Genomic DNA, 21,434 nt, shown 5'->3' with positions numbered 1-21,434 from the left:
ACTAACTTACAATGCTGTAAGACGATCTGTACGTACATATACTGATGTGTTATGAAGAAAAATAAAATAGGTACATTTGTAACAGTGTAATACCTGATCCGAAAAAAGTTATTCATTAATATTATTGGAGGAAAGAGGCGCGCAGACAAAAAAAGAGAGGCGGTGCCACTAAGGCCTTAAATAGTATGTCCTCAAGTTTGCCGATGGTTGCCGTAGAGCATGCCCTGGACGTGGATGGAGTCGTCGCAGTAGCGGCAGAAGAGCACCTGGCCTCCAGGCAGAAGATGATGGTGGCGACAACACGTGTGTTCCCGGAGAAAGATGAAGCTCCTCGCGCTTCCCACATCGTGGCTAGCGTGCATGATGGCGGCAGGCGGCTTGCGATTAGCTTCCTAATAGGATGGATGCGTCCGAGATAAGTTTTTTAATAGGATGAATCTGTGTGAGATTAGTTTCCTAATAGGATGGATGCACTCTGATTTAGTTTCTTAGAATAGGATGCACCTGTGGTTATTAGTTTCCTAATTGCTTAGGTGTGGAGTTTCATATTTTCCTCCACGGTGGAGTACGGTCAGTTAATGTAAATTACTAAGTGCACACAGAAAATGGGTTAGGTTAAGGCTAACCGTTAGATTGATTTTACTTGGCCTAATCGTGCGGTTGTATTGGATCTCTGTACGCTTTGTGGGGGGTGCTTAAAGAAGTTCTTGTTTGATTGTTTAATAGTAGTATAGATGCACACAGAAAATGGGTTAGGTTAAGGCTAACCGTTAGATTGATTTTATTGGGCCTAATCGTGCGGTTGTATTGAATCTGTGTACACTTTGTGGGTGTGCTTAAAGAAGTTCTTGTTTGATTGTTTAATAATAGTATAGATAATCGTGCGGTTGTATTGGATCTGTGTACGCTTTGTGGGGTGTGCTTAAAGAAGTTCTTGTTTGATTATTTAATAGTAGTATAGATGCACACAGAAAATGGGTTAGGTTAAGGCTAACCGTTAGATTGATTTTACTGGGCCTAATCGTGTGTTGTATTGGATCTGTGTAAGCTTTGTGGGGTGTGCTTAAAAATGTTCTTGTTTGATTGTTTAATAGTAGTATAGACTAATCGTGCGGTTGTATTGGATCTGTGTATGCTTTGTGGGGTGTGTTTAAAAAGTTTTTGTTTGATTGTTTAATAGTAGTATAGACTAATCGTGCGGTTGTATTGGATCTGTGTATGCTTTGTGGGGTGTGCTTAAAGAAGTTCTTGTTTGATTGTTTAATAGTAGTATAGATATAGAATAGAATAGTTATAATAAAACTTCAAGAACAAATAGTCAATTTCCTCCGCGAACTCATCGCATCCTGAGCGAGCAAACCCCCACACCCTCCCCCCCGGGACCACGTGACGGAGAAGTTGAGGATAATGACGTCGTCGTCGGCGGCGAGGAACCAGCACCTGGATGAGCTCCGCGCTCTCATGGCGTCGCACTCGCCGCCGATCCACGCGCTCCTCATCCCCTCCGAGGATGCTCACCAGGTTGTTGCTCCTGCCGTCCGCGCCTATCGGAACCGATCAGGGTAGATCAGATCCTGTCGGGCTCGACTGCGCCGAGTTTAGGGTTTTGTGATCTCCTCTGCTTTACTGGTTCGTTCCTCTGCTCGATCGTTGAGAATTGGTTTGCTCATCTGGTTCGTGTTCGTGCAGAGCGAGTACGTGTCGGAGCGGGACAAGCGGCGGCAATTCATCTCCGGGTTCACTGGGAGCGCTGGTAAGTGTTAATCCATCCGTCTTCTTAGCTCTTAGTCGATCGCTCCTTTGCCAATTGCAACGAGTTCAGGTCGACAGCACCGCCTATTAGTTGATAAATACTAGGTTTGTGCTGTTGTAGGCTTGTAGCAACTTGTTTTGCCACTTGTGTGCTACATCAATTGCAAGCGGCAGCAGGGAGGTTTTCAAAGTAGCTAAGATAGCATGTCATTATGGTGAACAATTGATCGAATCCAGTATCAGCTTCGTGCTTTGTTGAGGCTTGGTTAGCTTTTATTATGCGATTAGTTGAGTTCCCGTTCGTTGCCATGGAACGACATATATTTTTTCCTCTAAGCGCACTGAGCCACTTCTTCTCCTTTCTGCAGCTGTGATGAATCCGTCATCACGTCCTCCAGTTGTGCACCGGCCCCTTCCCCCTTGCATACTATCTACACTTGCTGTCTTCTCCCTTGAATCCTATAGCGGATGCCCTTTCCATCATGTCGATCTCTCTGACATCATCTCCTCCTGTCACCGTCGTTTACCACCAATCCCATTATTGTCTCCTCGGATAGCAGGTTGGGGCTGTGGAGCCTCCACCTGTATGAGGTGAATACCAGATGGCATGGCACATCGACGCTCGCCCCCATCAATTCTGTCATAAAGAGTATGGGTAGGGCTAGCTATATATCCGTGTGTTGCCATGGATTAAAATTTTGGATTTTCTTGGCATGTTTCATCAGAAAGGACTTTATTGATTTGAATTATTATGTTGGTATGGATATCTGAAAGTGTGGGTGTTGCAACATGCCGAGCCTGATGTTCATTATTTCCTTTTACTTAGTTGTCACGCGTCTTATTTGGTTCGTATCCTCAATTCCTATACAGGGTTGGCCCTTATCACTACAAAGGAGGCGTTATTATGGACGGATGGACGATACTTCTTGCAGGCCACAAATCAACTTAGCGATCGGTGGAGACTCATGCGCATGGGAGAAGACCCACCAGTCGAAGTCTGGATAGCTGATGTAAGTATTGACCACCTTCCCTTGCACATTTTTGGTTCAATTTTCTAATCTACCACACAGAACTTGTACAAATGACGAGGAACCTACTATGCTGTCCGTTTTGAGTTCTGCCACAATTTCAGTGATGTGAATCTGCAAATGTGGTTTTCTTGTTCACCATAGCAAGGTTATCTCCTCAGAGTTCTGTCTTCATAGATATGAGCGTTCAGCTTCAGCATTTAAGGAAACACACCAATCAATCTGTAATTGAAACTGCTTGTTATTTCATCAAGAGTTGTGGAATATGTCAAAATTGTGAACGCCTTAACTTCATTGCCATCTCACCATCTGTTAATTGAATGCTCGTCTCTAATTTAATTCGTAAAAACTAAATCCACTGTTGTGTTCTCAGAATCTCTCGGATGAAGCGGTTATTGGAATTGATTCATGGTGCATCTCTGTGGATTCTGCTCAGAGATATGAGCAAGCATTTTTAAAGAAGAATCAGACGTTGTTTCAGCTTTCCTCTGACCTCGTCGATGAAGTTTGGAAAGATCGTCCTCCGAATGATGCTACACCTGTAATTGTGCACCCTGTAGAATTTGCTGGGCGTAGTGTAGCACAAAAGATGAAGGAGTTAAGAGAAAAGTTACAACATGAAAAGGCTAGTGGCATTATAATTACTGCCCTTGATGAGGTACAGTTAATTGATTTGCATCTTGGTTTCACTCATTCCGCACGGTCTATTAAATTGAATCTGTTCTATTTTCTCAAATTTTATAGGATTTATGAGCATTTTAATTTCCTCTTTATATAAATCCCCATTTTAGGTTGCTTGGTTGTACAATGTTCGGGGAAATGATGTGCATTACAGCCCAGTGGTTCATTCTTATGCTATTGTAACCCTGCATGGTGCCTTCTTTTATGTGGATAAGAGAAAAGTAACAACTGAGGTCAGTGAGTAAACTGAATATTTAAAATTTGCAATCTTCCCATTGTGGTGTTAATGGCGATCTGGTGCAGGTTAAAAATTACATGTCTGAAAGTGGTATTGATATCAGAGAGTATGATATGGTTCAGCTGGATGTGAGCTTGCTTGCATCTGGACAGCTAAAAGGCTCTGCAGTTAATGGTAGCTTGCACATGGAAAAGGATATCAACGCGGCGGAACATTCCAAAATCTGGATTGATTCAAATTCGTGTTGCCTTGCACTCTACTCAAAGCTTAGACCAGATCAAGCTTTGATGCTGCAATCGCCCATTGCTCTACCAAAGGCTGTCAAGGTTTTTTCTTTTCTTTTCTATGCATGTGTGTTTAATAGAAATTCGTGTGCATGCAATCACCTTTAGCCTTTCCAGTAGACTACAATCACCTTTAGCTTTTCCAATGCACTATGACATACATACCATCTTTTTTTAACTCCCCTAAATCTAGTACTGTTAAGAAAATTTATGCTTCGTGATCAAGCATGGGAACTTGATATTTGCATGTGCCTAAATTGCGCTGGATAAATGAGCTCAGTAATTTCCAGGAGCACCAAGAGGACGCATTGAAAGAAAGAGAAGTGTTAACATTGAGTCACTCAAATGAGTTAATTTGGTATCAGCTATCAAGTATAATGAAGTGTTAAAAACAGGTTTTGCCATAATTGTGTGTACTGATCATATCCCTTTTGATTGTGAACATATATTATCACATTAAACAAATGTTTCATGTTAGAAGTACATCCTGTAACTATTATGCAGAATACAGATAAAAATAGTTTGCATGCTAAAAGTGTATCTTGTTCAAGCAATATTTTTTTTCTTATTTCACTTTGTATTTTTTTGCATAAGCACATAGTGTGCATTTCAGTTAGTACGTACGGGTATGTAAGATAAGCTATATGTCCTTGCAAGTTTAATCATTTAGTATTTTTTTGCCTAAACATTTTAAATTTGTTGTAATGATGATATAGAATCCCATGGAGCTGACTGGTTTGAGGAAGGCACACATTCGAGATGGCGCAGCTGTTGTGCAATACCTGGCTTGGCTGGATAATCAGGTCAGTTAATTAGACTTTTTACTTGTAAATGCTCTGTGACTTAAAACATGGCATAACCCTACTGCTTCCTAGGATCTGATCTCTAGGGTTTTAAGCTGCCTCCCTTGCCGCCATGCATGGGAACTCCAGCAAGAGATCCTAGTGATGCGGTTGCCCTGCTTCACGCCCCCCAACCTGCAGTTTCTACCATTTTCTCAGCCCAAATCCTCTTCTCACCGGGCTAAACGGCTGCGGCTGCTACCCTCCATGCCCTTTCTGACACCACAGGCCGTCACATCACCTCCTTGGGCTGAGTGGCCTCGACAATGTGGCTGCACATAACCCGACTTGGTCGATCTCGTCCTTGCCCTTGAGGACCATGCACTTGCTGGTTTCCATGGTTCTCGTCCGAGCCTACTAGCCCAGTTCTCTGCTCTGGCGTGCTCTCGGGTTTGTTAACGTTGTAAGAGAGGCGCTGTTCGTGAAGCTGCTCTTGAGGATGGGAGGAGGTGATTTACACATCAAAAGGTGGTAGAGCTTTGCCAGCACTAGGGGAGACATATGCCTTGATGGCTCCTGTGCTTCCCCAAGGAGCAGGAGGCCAAGGCTGTGTTTGGTTGAGCTGCAGATTCTGAAAAAGCTGTTGTGAGCTGTGACCTGTGAGAAAGCTGCTGTGAGCTTTCAGCTGTGAAAAAGCTGGAAGCTGTTTGGTTGAAACAACTGCGAAACTATAGATTTGACTGAATTGTCTGTAATGCCCCTGAGACTGTTTATATGCTAATTGACGGTAAAACACTGATATGCAAGTTAATTGACATATAAATTACTACTTCGGGAAGAAAAAAGTTTATTTTTTAAATGTTGCACTATATGTGTACATACAAACATGAGAGCATTATACATCTTTGATTGCACAAGACATGCATAAACAGGAGAGCACTATACATCTTTGATTTCATAGGACATGCATAAACAGGAGAGCAATTTATTTTCATACACGCATGATATACAATGTAGCTCTGGATCCAATTGAGCCAAAGGCAAGACAAAAGATTAACTAGATCCAATTGAGCCATGAGTTTGTTATAAGAATCTGACCATAATCAGCTCAACTACTAATAAACACTAAAATTGTTGGTGATCTCCTAGCTTTCTTCAATTGCTCATGTAGCACCTGAGCTCATATGCAGCAAGCCAACAATCATGCTGAATTAACAATCTTGAAGGCAAACTTTACTATGCAATGATGTCTTCAAGAAAATACTTTATAGGCAATGCTTCACAAACTCTTGTGTTGTCGTCACACAGATCGCCAGATTTTACCTGCAATCTTTGAGCACAAGGGGTCAAGAGTCGTGTGTGTTCCGTCTCAAACAAACAAGAAACTATACTGACGACAACATGAAACAACAACACTATGAGCATGTTTCTCTCCTGCACTCGTGCGAAAATATGGCATCAATGTACAATTTAACAATCAATCACATGCCAATTAACCATTATGTACACACATCTCCCTCTTGCACTGACACTACACACATCTCCCTTCTTGCACTGACACAACATTGCAGAACAAACACTATTCTTCCTGCAGGCATTCTCACAAACACCTTGCAAGCATACTCCATACCATGTACTAAACAAACAGAAGATGATGGAGGGAGGGAGGGGATGAGGGAAGATGGAGGCGGACGCGGGAGGCGGCTTCGGCATAGCTCCCGGGGCGTTGTTGTTGGGCGGGAGGGCGGCTTCAGGGAGCGACGACACTGCTGGGATGGGGGCGGTTGCTCCAAGGGAGGCGTCGAGGCGGGGCAGAGGAGGGTTCGGCGTGGCGGCGGACACAGGAGGCGGCGCCGGCGACGGAGGGTAGGCGGCGGCGCCGGCGACGGAGGGTAGGCGGCGGCGCCGGCGACGGAGGGTAGGCGGCGGCGCTTGCGGCGGCTAGGAACCCTAGCTGCCCGTGCTCTGGACGAGTGGAAAGAGACGGGGACGAGGCACTCTCGTGTCGTCGTGGTGGGCTTACGTTCGTGGGGAGAGAATAGATCAAAAGGTTTTCCACTTACCAGTGCCAAAGGTGGGTAAATACCACACAAGCTATCAGGGGACAGCTAAAAACGCCAAGCTGAAGTTGAGGGTACACCGGTTGTGACAATTGCACTACGAGGAAGCTACAACCTTTACAACTTCTGCTTCTCCTTTTCACCCTTTGGGCAGCTTATAGCTTTGAAAAGCCAGAAGTTGGCTACAAAAGTCCAACCAAACACAACCTAAGTTGGGGGTTGAGAGTGAGGAGGAGACCAAGGATGTGTTTGCTTGGGATAGTCAAGGATGGGTTAGGGCCATCCCTATTTTTGGATGGGATAATCCAGTTTGGTTGTTTGTTTGGTTTGAGGGATAGAGATGGTTGGGATGAGTCGGTTGGAGTGTTGGTTGGTGGATGAACATGACCAAGTGGGTTTGTGATGACCCTCTCATCTATGTGGTAAGATTACCCCTATATTTTGCTTGAACAAGGTTTTAAATCGTTTTGTGGCATCATTATAGCTATGCCATCTATCGTGGAAACTATTTACAGTTGTGTTTTTAAAGTAAAAGTAGAAAAATAAGTGTAACAAAAAACACTGGCCAAGTAAGGACAAAGGAGAATCATCATTTAATAACTAATTAATGTGGATAGATAGCTTACTTTCTTTCTTGGTTGTCACATCGTGAGTGCCGGTGGGAGTCACTTGGAAGAAGTCGCCAACCGGCTGAAGCTCCAACATAAAACAACCTCCCAAGAAAGATTGGATGCTTCATTGTTAGGGTTTCTATTGTTTCATGTTATTTAGTTACATACATGGTCATTTTGGATTAAGTTTGCGTGTACAAATGATTACAAAATGATTACAGGCTATTTTTGTCCCATGCACACGTACAAGATAATACTAAGCTATAGCTGATAGTGAGCTATACCAAATAGCGTGCTATAGAGGTCGTTGTTAGGATAGTGGTACAAAGTGCCATAGCTTGGCTTTTGAACTCCCAAAAGGCTGTAGCTACCAATTTAAATCCTTGTGTATGAAGTCTAATCCTACAAGAAATATTGTCACAAACATATAAATTATCACAAAAATTGCATTTTGAAGAAATATCATACATGCATAAACTATTAACAACAACAACAACAACAAAGCCTTTAGTCCCAAACAAGTTGGGGGTAGGCTAGAGCTGAAACCCATAAGATCTCGCAACTAAGTCATGGTTCTGGCACATGGATAGCTAGCTTCCACGCACCCTTGTCCATGGCTAGTTCTTTGGTGATATTCCAGTCCTTCAGATCTCTCTTCGTGGACTCCTCCCATGTCAAATTTGGTCTATCCCGACCTCTCTTGACATTATCAGCATGCTTTAGCCGTCCGCTATGTACTAGAGCTTTCGGAGGCCTGCGTTGAATATGCCCAAACCATCTTCAGACGATGTTGGACAAGCTTCTCTTCCATCGGTGCTACCCCAACTCTATCTCGTATATCATCATTCTGGACCTGATCCTTCCTTGTGTGGCCACACATCCATCTCAACATGCACATCTCTGCTACACTGACTGTTGAACATGTTGCATTTTAGTCGGCAAACACTCAGCGCCATACAACATTGCGATTCGAATCGCCCGTAGAACATGCCTTTTAGCTTTTGTGGCACTTTCCTGTCACAAAGAATGCCAGAAGGTTGACGCCACTTCATCCATCCAACTTTGATTTGATGGCTCACATCTTCATTGATATCACCATCCTTCCGCAGCATTGACCCCAAATATCAAAAGGTGTCATTGTGAGGTACCATCTGCCCATCAAGGCTAACCTCGTCGTGCCTAGTAGTACTCCTCACCTCATGTACTCAGTTTTAGTTCTACTATAAGCCTTAGACCTTTTGATTCCAAGGTTTGTCTCCATAGCTCTTTAACTTTCTATTAACCCTCGCCCGACTATCATCGACTAGCACCACATCATCCTCAAAGAGCATACAACATGGGATATCTCCTTTTATATCCCTTGTGACCTCATCCATCACCAAAGCAAAAATATAAGGGCTCAAAGCTGAACCTTGGTGTAGTCCTATTTTAATCGCGAAGTCATCAGTGTCGCCATCACTTGTTCAAACACCACATTATGGTACATGTCCTTGATGATGGTAATCTACTTTGTCGGGACTTTGTGTTTCTCCAAGGTCCACCACATGACATTCCACAGTATCTTATCGTAGGCCTTCTCCAAGTCAATGAACACCATATGCAGATCATTTTTTTGCTCCCTATATCTCCATAAGTTGTCGTACCAAGAAAATGGCTTCCATGGTCAACCTCCCAGGCATGAAACCAAACTGATTTTTGGTCACGCTTGTCATTCTTCTTAAGCGGTGCCGTGACTCTCTCCCATAGCTTCGTTGTATGGCTCATCAGCTTAATTCCACGATAATTAGTACAATTTTGCCTTGTTCTTGAAGATTGGTACTAATATATATATATACTCCGCCTCCATTCTCCTGGCATCCTGTTTGCCTGAAAAATGAGGTTGAAAAGCTTAGTTAGCCATACGTCGCTCTCTCCGAGGCCTCTCTGCACCTCAATGGGGATACAATCAGGGCCCATCCCCTTGCCTCATTTCATCCTTTTAAAAGCCTCCCTGACCTCAAACTCCTCGATTAGGCGCACAAGACGTTGTACATGTCCTTAAAAGGATGTCATCGGAGACAACGACTATCTTATCAACCATTACGTGCAAGTCTTAAGGTAAGACTATCTTATCAACCATTGTACATGTCCTTACTGCTTGTCGGAATCGGCACACGACAATCTACCAGAAGCAATCCTTCGTAAAGCTCAAATCCCACCAAGACCTCAGCCTCATTGATGCCCATGTGCACCCGATTTAGCAAAATCAGGGAAAAAGTAGTACATGAAACAATGAATTTTGATCCACAGAAGGTAATGAAAGCATATGTATACAATTTACGTGCTTTCCTGCTTAGAGCATCTCCAGCAGCTTCCAAAAAGCCCTCCCTATAAGTGTGTATTGGGGCTCTCCCCATAAATTTATTGGGTTTCACAGGTCTGTAGCAGATCCCCAATACAACTTTCCCTATACTTAGTATGACATATGTGCCACACCTGTCAGTGGCTTATCTCTCTCTTTCTCTCGTGTGCACGGAAGACACCGGCACGGTAGACAGTGGCGGAGGGGTGGGGGCCTGGTGCGGTAGGTAGCGGAGCTAGTGGCTTACGATGGTGGTCCGGCGGCGGTCCTGCGAGCATTGACGGTGGATTGGCGGCGGCGCGCTGACGTGGCATATATTGGGAAAGATATAGGGGAAGATGCATCTCCTCTATATAGGGGAAGATGGGGTGTTTTTGGGTGAGATCCTAAAAATTATTGTGTTTAGGGAAACTGGTGGAGCGCGTTTTCTGTCAACTTCCCCTATACGTGATTTTTTTTGGGAATAGGGGAGCTGCTGGAGATGCTCTTATAACTTACTTTTAACTTGGACGCTCACAAGCCCATGACTGCTACATGTTTTCCTGCTTAAAAAATAGAAACATATTATTTAACTTTTAAGAGATGTATATTATGAATTGTCTGTGCTGCAAATACTAACAAAATGGTAATGAAAATTCAAAAAAGTATGTTGCTTAATATCCAAAGAGCTATGGTTTTTGAGAATATATGTGTATTTGAGTGAGGTAATTTAATCTCACCATTCTTATGCAAGAGGTGAGCTGATCATACTTATTCCATTCTATCTCTCCAACCAAACGCTAGAATGGAACCATTCTGCTCCATCTGTACGGAACCAGTCCCATTCCAGATTCCGCTGGAATGGAACCATGACATTACACTCCACTTGGTTCTCCAACCAAACACACCCTTAATTTGCATCTGATATGGAGCTCATGTACTTTGATGATGTGGCATGCTTACCAATGATCCTGTTCAACATGCTTAGTTGGTATTTGCTATTTGCTTTGATGTTAATTTATTTTGTTTTCCTCTAATCACAGATGCAAGAGAACTATGGGGCCTCTGGTTACTTCAGTGAGGCCAATGGGTCACAGAAAAAAGAGCATTTGTGAGTTTACCCTTTTATTTTTGCAGTTTGTTTTTTGAGCATCCTGTGAGCTGTCTTTAGTCTTAAGCTAGAGCCAAGCATTACTACACAACGAAAACTATTATATGTTCCTAGAGCAGGCTGCTAGACATTTTACGTGGTTTTCTGGAGTGGGGATTTGCATTAGAAGTGCATATGCCTTATAAGACTAAGTGGCTTTATGATAAATGAACTTACAATTCATCATTGACCAATCTTTTGTAACGAAACACCTAATTATGTCATCATGATTATGATACATAATTAGGCAGTCTTTGGAGCAAAGAGACTTAGGGGGTGTTTGTTTCCAGGGACTTTTTGGTGTAGGGACTAGAAAAAGTCCCTAGCAAACCAAACAGGGTGGGACTTTTTTGGGACTTTTTGCTAAAAGTCCTTAGAAGCACCTCCTTGAGAGTCTTTTTCAAAAAGTCCCAGGGACTAGAAAAAGTCCTAGAACTAGAGAAACAAACACCACCTTAACTGGTTCATGATGATTATGGGAGTGCTAGTGTCATTTTTTCAGTAGTGTACGTACTGATAAAAATTGTGGTTCCTTCAAATATCTCACTCAGGCGTCTGATTGTTTTAACTGACCATGAGATCTGTTTCTACTGCAGTATTACTAGTGTGCACTTCTATTGTTGGCTTATTATTACAATAACATATCGTTGGTTCTACAGGCACATCCCTTGTAGTTCCAAGTTTCAACTATCAGACGGAATTTTCTATTTGCATCTTATTTTTCAGTACGTGAAAAAGGATCTTGCATCCATGCTACGTGACCTATTGAATGATTTATTTGCCCTACGCTCTGCATCCTAATGATAAACACATGCATATGTTTTACTGTTGTTTATTGGAGGGTCAGAGACCAGGGATTTGGTTATGTTAATCTGCTCTTTTTGTACTTCAGGGAAATAAAACTTACTGAGGTTTCTGTCAGTGATAAACTCGAAGCCTTCCGTGCAGAGAAAGAGGTATTCTGCAGTATTTATGGAATTTACCATCCCAGCAAGTCACTTGATAGTATTCACGGAATCTGCTTAAACATAAACCACTTTTCATGATCCTATCAGCCGGTTTTACCGACTTCTTGTGTGTCCCGTTATAAGTTTGTCACAACCGTAAACTGAGGCTTAAGATAAGGCCCCTAGGTGCCTTTTTGTTTTATTTGCAAGTCCAATGTGGGTGTTTTTTTTTTTGCAGTAAATTAGTAGAGCATAAATATGCAGTTACTATGCCGAGGCATAGTACCCTGGTTCGCAGGTCAAGGGTGCGATCCTCGTCCTGGGGTCAATCGACCCCGATTAGGGTCGGGGACGACGTCGGGTCGAGCTAGATCGATTGCCGGATTGCGACCTTGATCGATGGACGCTGACCTAGATCGATTCATGGGGAATTGACGCTTACCAGGCAAACACACTCCAATAATCTGAACTCTTCCGGCCTGCCGGAGTCCGCCCTTCCATGATCCGCTGCTAAGCTGACGGTCATTTGTGCTGTCCGCTGCCATATGCGGCGTCTCCTGTCCTGCTCCCGCCATTAATACGTCGTACGCGAGCGGTGAGCCACTAGAGATTTCGACGCCGATTAGGGAAGCACGAGGCAAAAAGAATGGCGGGAAAGGCAAACAGGAGAACGTGGAGTCTGATGGGGGGAGGCTTGGAGCTTGATCCATGCCAGACTGGAGCTTTGAAGATGAACTGACGAAGATGGATTTGGTCATAGTTGTGCGACCAACGCTTCGTAGGAAAGTAATAATCACGCCATGGGCTGACTTGTGGCCCCATTTTATAATCAATTTTTATTTTTATTGTGTGAAATTTCAGGCCGGATCTTTTCCCTTCCTGCAATATTGGAAAATATATCAGTGCAGATCGTAAAGTTCTTTCTTTCCCTCCATGCAAAAATTGGGATTGCGTACCATGACCCGATGTATCGTACCGGGGTCATCGACCCCAAAACCTTTGGATCGCGATCCACACCAATTAGCGTCCTGAAGAAGTATACGCCTCGTTGAATCTCGTTCTGGTGGGGTGTCCACCCGCTACCCTCGACCTCATTCCTCGACCAGGGCGACCCAGATTCCCTGCAACTATGTGTCGGGGTGACATTGGTACTAATATGTAGTGTTGTGGTGTTTCTCAAGATATGTGTGTTTTTGGAACATTGTTTCTTGAAATATGTATTTTTTTGGGACATCTTTTCTTAGCATGTTTTATACAGACTTATATTTAATACCCATTCCTCGTGGGCATTTTGCATTCAATCTCTTGGTACATATCAGCTTTGACCAGTCATTATATGTTGCTGCAGCATTTTAAAGGTTTAAGTTTTCCTACGATATCATCTGTGGGGCCAAATGCAGCAATAATTCACTATTCTCCTGAGGCAAATACATGTGCGGAACTTGATGCTGATAAAATATATCTCTGTGACTCTGGGGCACAGGTTATATCTGTCTTGAACTGCAATTTTCTGTTTGCGGATTCCATAGAATCTAATGAATTTAGTGATGGTATACTTGCAGTACCTGGATGGCACTACAGACATTACAAGAACTGTACATTTTGGTAAACCCTCAGAGCATCAGAAATTGTGCTACACTGCTGTAAGTTCTATTTTTGATTACTTGTTCTTAATATATACTATAATTTATTATGAGATATGAAGTCAGCTTGTATATTTTTTGGAATATTATTTCTTAAAGCGTGGCATCAATCACGGTGTTTTCATGTGTTCTCACCTTATGAACTCTCCATTTATGGAGTTAAACAATTCCTTGAGCTTACAGCTTAACCTTGTTACTCAGTTAGTAGTTTGATCAATGATTGTCACACAATATCCAAACACCTCACGTGTTAGCTCAGCTACTATTACTATTGGTGCTCTGTGAATGCCTATCCCATTATTCTGCTGTTAGAACACATGTTTATATTTCAACTAAAGGCAGTTTGATATTTGAAGTAGGCATGCTATTTTATTTACCTTATTAAGTAAAATAGTTCTGATCTTAAATACTTGACTTATGTTTGATCCATTGCCAATACCTTATATGCTGTGATAACTCACATCTAGTGTAATTTCCGCATTAATTTTTTTTTGGACTACTTATGTTTGACCTCATGCTGATACCAAAGTGGTGTTGAATATCGAAAATAGGTCTTGAAAGGCCACATTGCCCTAGATGCTGCTGTGTTCCCTAATGGGACCACAGGTGAGTCGTTTTTTCAGTGTTCTTATGACGTTAACTCTTGTGCCTTCTCAAGAAATCTATGCATATGCATAGCACTGTGCAGGCAAAGCTTTTGTAGAGAAAATTATCAAAATATTGCAAAAGTTTGACATGTGATCAGCCATGCTTTTACCATTTTCGAGCATGCCATGAACTTCACAAATATTGCTTTGGTCGAAAAGATTGCCTTCAGTTGAATTCATTTCCCTCTCAAATATGTTGATTTTGGTTATACTTTGATTGGATTAACCTTGTGAGGCATGCATCATGTGTGACAACAAATATTACTGTATAAGGCCAGGTCTGAAGTAGGAGTAGGTCATATTTGGAGGACACTATGAAAAGTCCAAACAAAGCCTTGCTATCTGCATAGCATAGTTATTACAATGAAAGAATTGGGAACATGATGAAATATGTTCCGCAACCTTTATCGGCGAGTCCGGTCCAAGGGCTGCGGAGCGGGAGGCATAGTTGTAGTTTTCGATTACGCAGAAGCACACAAAAGTACAGAAAGTAAATTGACAGAGGAAATATGGGAAGAGCTCTTTACATACTATGGTAAATGTAAACAAACGTGAACGACTACCGATGCATGCTGGAGGGGGTGAGATTGGAGGGGGGAGTGTTTGCGGGTTCTCATTCGCAATTCTCAGCAAGGAAGGAGCTACAGTAATAACGAAACATGAATAAGGTATAGCTAACATAGAGCTTACAACCCAACCGAAATGAGTGTACCAGTTTAGCCTAAGGAACCATATAAACAAACGGGAAACCAGGCGGAGTGAACAAGGGAGCCAATTACTCCAGTGTAGCTGGCAAGCCGGCTAAGCATCTCCTCATAGGAGAACTTCTGCTAGGGTAGCATCAACATCGAGTTAGGGTGGAGGGGTGAACGCCAATGGCTTTACCATGGGCACCTCTAAGGCGCCACCATAGGAGTAGATTGTGCTCCTCTGGACAATGGAGATACCCTGCTCCAAAGTGGTTGCGCAACCAGGTTCTACTCCGTCATCTCATGGAGGCAAACTATGTGCTCCAGCCTCTTGAATTGCTTTTCGAGAGCGATCCAAAAGGGCTAGGGCACTGTTTTCTGCCATGTACTCATTTTGCAGGGTCCCGTGGAGATGGGAGTTCAAGAAAATGCATTGCCTAGGCATTCCCCTATGAGTGGTGAGGACCATCTGGGTCCCCAAGCCTATCGTCCTCTAAATTCACTTGGATTCAAGGATGATCTCCAGGTCGAATGCTTGTTGGGGTAATCTAGCCCATTATGGTCAAGCCGTTGGTCTCTTGTTTTATTGATTTTGGCCATCAACAATTAATGCGAGCTTTGGGGAATTACATTGGGTAATCCATAGCATAAAGGTGATGATGGTTCATATTTATTTATCAAAATGGCATTCTAGTATATTTTAAAACACGCTAATGCAATACTTCACGATTAGAAATACAACAACAACAACAACAACAACAACAAAGCCTGTAGTCCCAAACAAGTTGGGGTAGGCTAGAGGTGAAACCCATAAGATCTCTTGACCAACTCATGGCTCTGGCACATGGATAGCAAGCTTCCACGCACCCCTGTCCATAGCTACTCCCTCTGTCCCATAATGTAAGACGTTTTTTAACACTAGTGTGGTGTTAAAAAACTTCTTATATTATGGGACAGAGGGAGTAGTTCTTTGGTGATACTCCAATCCTTCAGGTCTCTCTTAACGGACTCCTCCCATGTCAAATTCGGTCTACCCCGACCTCTCTTGACATTCTCCACACGCTTTAGCCGTCCGCTATGCACTGGAGCTTCTGGAGGCCTGCGCTGAATATGCCCAAACCATCTCAGACGATGTTGGACAAGCTTCTCTTCAATTGGTGCTACCCCAACTCTATCTCGTATATCATCATTCCGGACTCTATCCTTCCTCGTGTGGCCACACATCCATCTCAACATACGCATCTCCGCCACACCTAACTGTTGAACATGTCGCCTTTTAGTCGGCCAACACTCAGCGCCATACAACATTGCGGGTCGAACAGTCGTCCTGTAGAACTTGCCTTTTAGCTTTTGTGGCATTCTCTGGTCACAGAGAATGCCAGAAGCTTGGCACCACTTCATCCATCCGGCTTTGATTCGATGGTCACATCTTCATCAATACCCCCATCCTCCTGCAGCATTGACCCAAAATATCAAAAGGTGTCCTTCTGAGGTACCACCTGCCCATCAAGGCTAACCTCCTCCTCCTCACATCTAGTAGTACTGAAACTGCACATCATGTACTCGGTTTTAGCTCTACTAAGCCTAAACCCTTTCGATTCCAAGGTTTGTCTCCATAACTCTAACTTCCTATTTACCTCGTCCGACTATCGTCAACTAACACCACATCATCCGCAAAGAGTTGACCTTCACCAAGAGTTGACCTGTTCCGTCCTTGATGCATTTGACTTGACCAATATCCCTCGTCTTCCTCTTTCGGATCTTGGCCATCTTATAGATGTCCCTTTTGCCTTCCTTCGTGCCTAACCGTTGGTAGAGGTCCTCGTATGCCCGACCCCTTGCTTCACTGATAGCTCGCTTTGCGGCCTTCTTCGCCATCTTGTACTTCTCTATGTTGTCTGCACTCCTATCCAGTTATAGGCGTCTAAAGCAATCTTTCTTCTCTTTAATCGCCTTTTGGACATCATCATTCCACCACCAGGTATCCTTATCTTCGCTTCTCCTTCCCCTGGACACTCCAAACTCCTCCGAGGCCACCTTACGAATGCAAGTCGCCATTTTCATCCACACATTGTCTGCATCCCCTCCTTCCTCCCATGGGCCCTCCTTAATGACCCTCTCCTTGAACGCCTGAGCTACCTCCCCTTGAGCTTCCACCACTTCGTTCTAACGACTTTGTTACGCTTATCCCGTTGGACATGAATCCGAAAGCGGAAGTCAGCAACCACCAGCTTATGCTGAGGTACAACACTCTCTCCAGGTATCACCTTACAGTCTAGGCACGCACGCCTATCTTCTCTTCTTGAGAGGATGAAATCAATCTGGCTAGAGTGTTGGCCACTACTAAAAGTCACTAGATGCGTTCTCTCTTTCTAAAGAGGGTGTTCGCTACAATCATGTCGTAGGCTAGAGCAAAGCTTAAGACATCTTCTCCTTCTTGATTCCTGATGCCATAGCCAAAGCCCCCATGCGCCCCTTCAAAACCTGTGTTAGATGTACCTACGTGGCCATTGAGATCTCCTCCTATGAAGAGCTTCTCGCCAATCGGTACACTCCTAACATGTCTTCCAGGCCTTCCTAGAACTCCCTCTTGGTGTTCTCATTGTGGCCTACTTGCGGGGCATACACGCTGATAACATTGAGAACTAAGTCCCCAACTACCAGCTTGACCAGGATAATCCGGTCCCCACGTCTCTTGACGTCTACCACTCCATACTTGAGGCTCTTGTTGATCAAGATGCCTACGCCATTTCTGTTTGCAGCCGTCCCCGTGTACCACAGATTGAAGCCGGTATCCTCCACCTCCTTCGCCTTGTGTCCCTCCATTTGGTTTCTTGGACGCAAAGGATATCAACACCTCTCCTCACCGCTGCATCAACTAGCTCCCGAAGCTTCCCTGTCAGAGATCCTGCGTTCCAGCTACCTAAGCGATCCTCCTAGGCTCGGCTAGCTTCCTTACCCTTCGCACTCGTCGAGTCAAACGCGAAGACCCTTGCTCATTTTCCACTACATCCGGGCGTCGATGTAGCGCGCCACTAAGGATGCGACGACCCGATCCTCGCTCACTTGCCACCGTATCCGGATCAAGATACGGCGCGCCATCAGGGGGGTGACGGCCTGGCCCTTGCCCATTTTCCACCACACCCAGGTTCCGATGTGGCGAGTCGCTGAGAGGGTTACGCCCCAATGAAAATCTTTTGGGTTTCATCTCCATATAAGAGTGGCTGAGTTTTTACGTTGGCTCACCAAGCCCATCACAACCCTCCTCCTTTACCCGGGCTTGGGACCGGCTATGTTGAGACAACATACTTGGCGATTAGAAATAATGGACAATTAATTGAAGACACTAAAAGCATAAATAAAATCGTGTACATTAAGGTAGCATGTTAAGCGCGTCAAAACCTGAAATTAGTGCAAAAACCGCACCCGAGAGGCTTAAGCCTAAAAATGTGCATTTTAGAAAAATAGATAGTTTGGGGGGCTTACGCGTAAAATAATTAACCAGGAATGTTAATCGCATAACTACATAGAAACTATAGGGGCTAAACTACAAATATCCGTGTCGAATTGAAAGACAGTGAGCCAATATGCACCGAATGCAACCAATCTATTTATTTTGAATCAGGCTATATGCCACACAACCCTTAGCGGCCCAAAACCATGGCAATTCGTTACCAGGGTGCGGCGACTTGGGTTTCCACTACTTGGCAGTGGTGGAGACTATGGTTGGGGCTGAAAGCAGCAGCCCACGGTGCAGGACGGGGTGGGGTGCTCGGGAGCCGGAAGCAAACGATGTGGTGATGCCCGTGGCGTGTGAACTAACCCGCAAGGCAGTGCATGACTGGCACTCAACGGCTTGGAGCGGAGTTGGCGCCGCAGTGGTGGAGCCAGCCAGCGTGCTAGTGACGACTATAGACCGGGCACGCTAAGAGCTCGCGATGGCGGGGCTTGGCCTTGCGAGCGAGGTATAGCTCAGCGGTTGCACGTGGTTCAGCGTGCACCAGACGGCGGTGCGTGGCCAGTGTTTGGCGGCTTGAGGTGTTGTCGAGGCCAGCAGGGGCCTAACGGCGAGCTCGGCTCGAGCAAAGTTTGCGGCATGTGCACGGGCGGTGGCCTATGGGCGGTGCGTGAGCATTGCCCGAGTGCGACAATGGCACGAATGCGATGGGCACGAATAGCTGCACGGGCATGCCGGCGCATGGTGTCCAGAATGGCCGACCCGACCCGACGGCTTGGGCAGCTAGTGCACATCTGGCGTGGTAGGGCATGTAGGGAGCTCGCGCATGGCATGTCAACGCTCCTCAAGCAGTCGGCAACAAGATTTTGTGGCGGCCATCGAGGCCAAGGCATGATGGAAGTGGTGCAACCCGGCCGTAGTAGTTGGCAGCGACATGGCAGGTGACCGGCAGCTCGGTGTGCGTCGTGTTCAGTGACACGATGAGCTTCAGGAAGACTTGTCTTGTTTGTCTGCCCTGGCACCATCTGCCTCTGGTGTAGTCAACAAACTCATTTATGCGAATAAAGAATCAACACTGGTGAGCGACATCAAGTTTGCTCGGTCTCGCTAGGTGCAAAATATTCCGTAAACTATGGGAATTGCAAAAAACATAATCAAAATTAGACGAGGATTCCATTTTTGAAACAGTATTTTGGGTCAATACCTCTGTGACGATCAACGAGAGCCCGCTCGATGGAGGCTCAGGGTAGAGTTGGGGGAGCGGGCGTGTTGATAACGTGTTCTGCAACTTTTAACGGCGAGTCCAGTCCAAGGGTTACAAAGCGGGAGGTGTAGACGAAGTTGTCGATCACGCGGAAGCAAGCGAGTACAGAAAGTAAATTGGCCCAAGTTTGTAAACAAAATGTACATCCGTAATGATACTTGTTTAGATAGAGGTACATCAGTAATGACAAAATCACTTGCAACGAGGCAGAAAAGATCAAAACTAATCATCTCCAAAGCCAATTTTGTTCCAGAACAGTACTGTTTGGTATAGGCTGTGATCTAATTTGGAACAAGCTTCCTGTGCCCGATGCACCTTCTAGGATGTTTGGCTGAGGTGTCTGAGAGGCCTCCCAGTTATTTATGCACCTTGTCTTTGATTTATGCAGATATCTTTGATACTTAACTTGTTTTGTTGCACATGCTGTGACTTCTGTGAACCTCATCTGGAGAGTTAATATTGTTATTGAAAACGAGCAACAAATAATGGTTGACCATTTGTACATTTTTTAGGAACATTAGCATAAATAAAGATGTCATCATGGATGTCAAAATGAGAACCCCATTGGCCACTGAAGTTGTGTAGTTATTTATGAACAGCTAGTGGCTGATATGCGCCTTGGCGCACCCCACCATGGCATATTATATGGAATAGGGGACATAAATGCTGACAGCTGAATGCACCAAGTGAGCAAGAAGAGAGCACGCTCATTCACATCCTAATTTTGCGAACTTAGTTGCGCTGGCTGACGGATTCATCTTCAACATCAATGATGAGCACGAGCGCGCTGTGTTGGACGTCATATGTGTGTGCCCGTCCAACAGCTGCACCACGTGGTTGGTGCACTGTGCATGCTGGCCTTGGCCTTGCCGTTGGAGCAGCAGCAGCAGCAGCAGCAGCAGCGTGTTGTGCTGTCGACCGCCCGCCCGTGCCGGCTGACTTGATCCGGACCCAGCTTGCCACGCCAATAGAGTAGCAGCACGCTGCGTCAATCCGGCTCGCCGGTGCCTGGAGACCTGGTGCGGTGCCCAACCCGGTGAGCATCAGCATGCCATTCCCTGCAGCCCAACATTGCACTCTCCGACAGCGGCCCAGAGGCCTAGCGTCCGTTCTTCATCGCTTCGGTGGACCAAGACGCTCACAGCATGCTTGAGCTGGCTGCGCATAGGCAACAGCGAGCTCCATAGGCCGCCATTGCCACACTCGGTGAGCACTCGAGCTCCAGTGGCCACCACCGTCACGGTTGCCGCGCGCTCGAGCTGCCCCCGGCTCCAGCCCCCGCAGGCGCAGTCGCCGCTGCCATCTCACTTGCACACTGACTTCGGTGTCGAGCTGGCCATCATCCGCGCTCGGTTGTTGTGAGCGGCCCCGACGGTTTTCGTGTGGCCGGAGGACTGAGGTAGCTTGCTCGCCTTGCCTCCACAGACAAGCAGCCGTCGCGTACAGCTCAGTCAAGCCGTTGTGGTCGCCGATGTTGTTCTCTGCAGCCTGGATCTGACGGCGCCTGAGGAAACGAACGCAGCTATATGAAGAGGACGAGGTGGGTTGCAACAGCGCAGGAGCACAAGACTGTGGCAACGCACCTCGCTCAAAGAGGCCATTGACGAGCACGAGATAGTAGCGGCGGCGCACCTCCCTCGCTTGGGGGGACTTGTTTCACTTGATTCGTTCCGTCGCACCCGCACTATTCCTAAATTTCTTTTCTGTTTCTATTTTGAAAAAAAGGGGCGTGCGCAAGAGGGGGGAAGAGACGAGGGAGCGAGGCTGACAGCGGTGGCTGAATCTGGGGAAGGGAGAGAGATGCGGAGGGAGACAAGAGAGAGGGAGAGAAGGCGGTTGTGAGACGGGAGTGGGAGGAGAACAGGCTCGGGGGCCTGGAAG

At 45.3% G+C, this 21,434-nt stretch overlaps 1 protein-coding gene across 5 annotated transcripts in view; it reads left to right on the top strand.

Annotated features, from left to right (window-relative positions):
- Nucleotides 1-1,319: 1,319 nt before the first annotated feature.
- LOC119296035 (aminopeptidase P1-like) overlaps nucleotides 1,320-21,434 on the top strand; it is a 22,446-nt gene continuing 2,331 nt past the window's right edge. For 2 of the 5 annotated variants that reach the window (XM_037574457.1, XM_037574455.1), the window contains exons 1-12: nucleotides 1,321-1,521; nucleotides 1,690-1,753; nucleotides 2,623-2,762; nucleotides 3,154-3,438; nucleotides 3,572-3,694; nucleotides 3,765-4,025; nucleotides 4,700-4,786; nucleotides 10,800-10,867; nucleotides 11,799-11,862; nucleotides 13,202-13,336; nucleotides 13,416-13,496; nucleotides 14,048-14,102. In XM_037574457.1, coding sequence (XP_037430354.1) covers nucleotides 1,408-1,521; nucleotides 1,690-1,753; nucleotides 2,623-2,762; nucleotides 3,154-3,438; nucleotides 3,572-3,694; nucleotides 3,765-4,025; nucleotides 4,700-4,786; nucleotides 10,800-10,867; nucleotides 11,799-11,862; nucleotides 13,202-13,336; nucleotides 13,416-13,496; nucleotides 14,048-14,102 — 1,477 coding nt within the window. In that variant the 5' untranslated portion in view covers nucleotides 1,321-1,407. Of the gene's footprint in view, nucleotides 1,522-1,689; nucleotides 1,754-2,622; nucleotides 2,763-3,153; nucleotides 3,439-3,571; nucleotides 3,695-3,764; nucleotides 4,026-4,699; nucleotides 4,787-10,799; nucleotides 10,868-11,565; nucleotides 11,632-11,798; nucleotides 11,863-13,201; nucleotides 13,337-13,415; nucleotides 13,497-14,047; nucleotides 14,103-21,434 lie in introns of all 5 variants that reach the window. The other 3 variants (XM_037574456.1, XM_037574453.1, XM_037574454.1) reach the window with 3 other exon arrangements.

This window comes from Triticum dicoccoides, chromosome 4B, assembly GCF_002162155.2.
Source record: "Triticum dicoccoides isolate Atlit2015 ecotype Zavitan chromosome 4B, WEW_v2.0, whole genome shotgun sequence".
In the NCBI taxonomy this organism is placed as follows: Eukaryota; Viridiplantae; Streptophyta; class Magnoliopsida; order Poales; family Poaceae; genus Triticum; species Triticum dicoccoides.
Note: the sequence above shows the minus strand (reverse complement) of the source record. Positions and strands in the feature narration are given on the sequence as shown.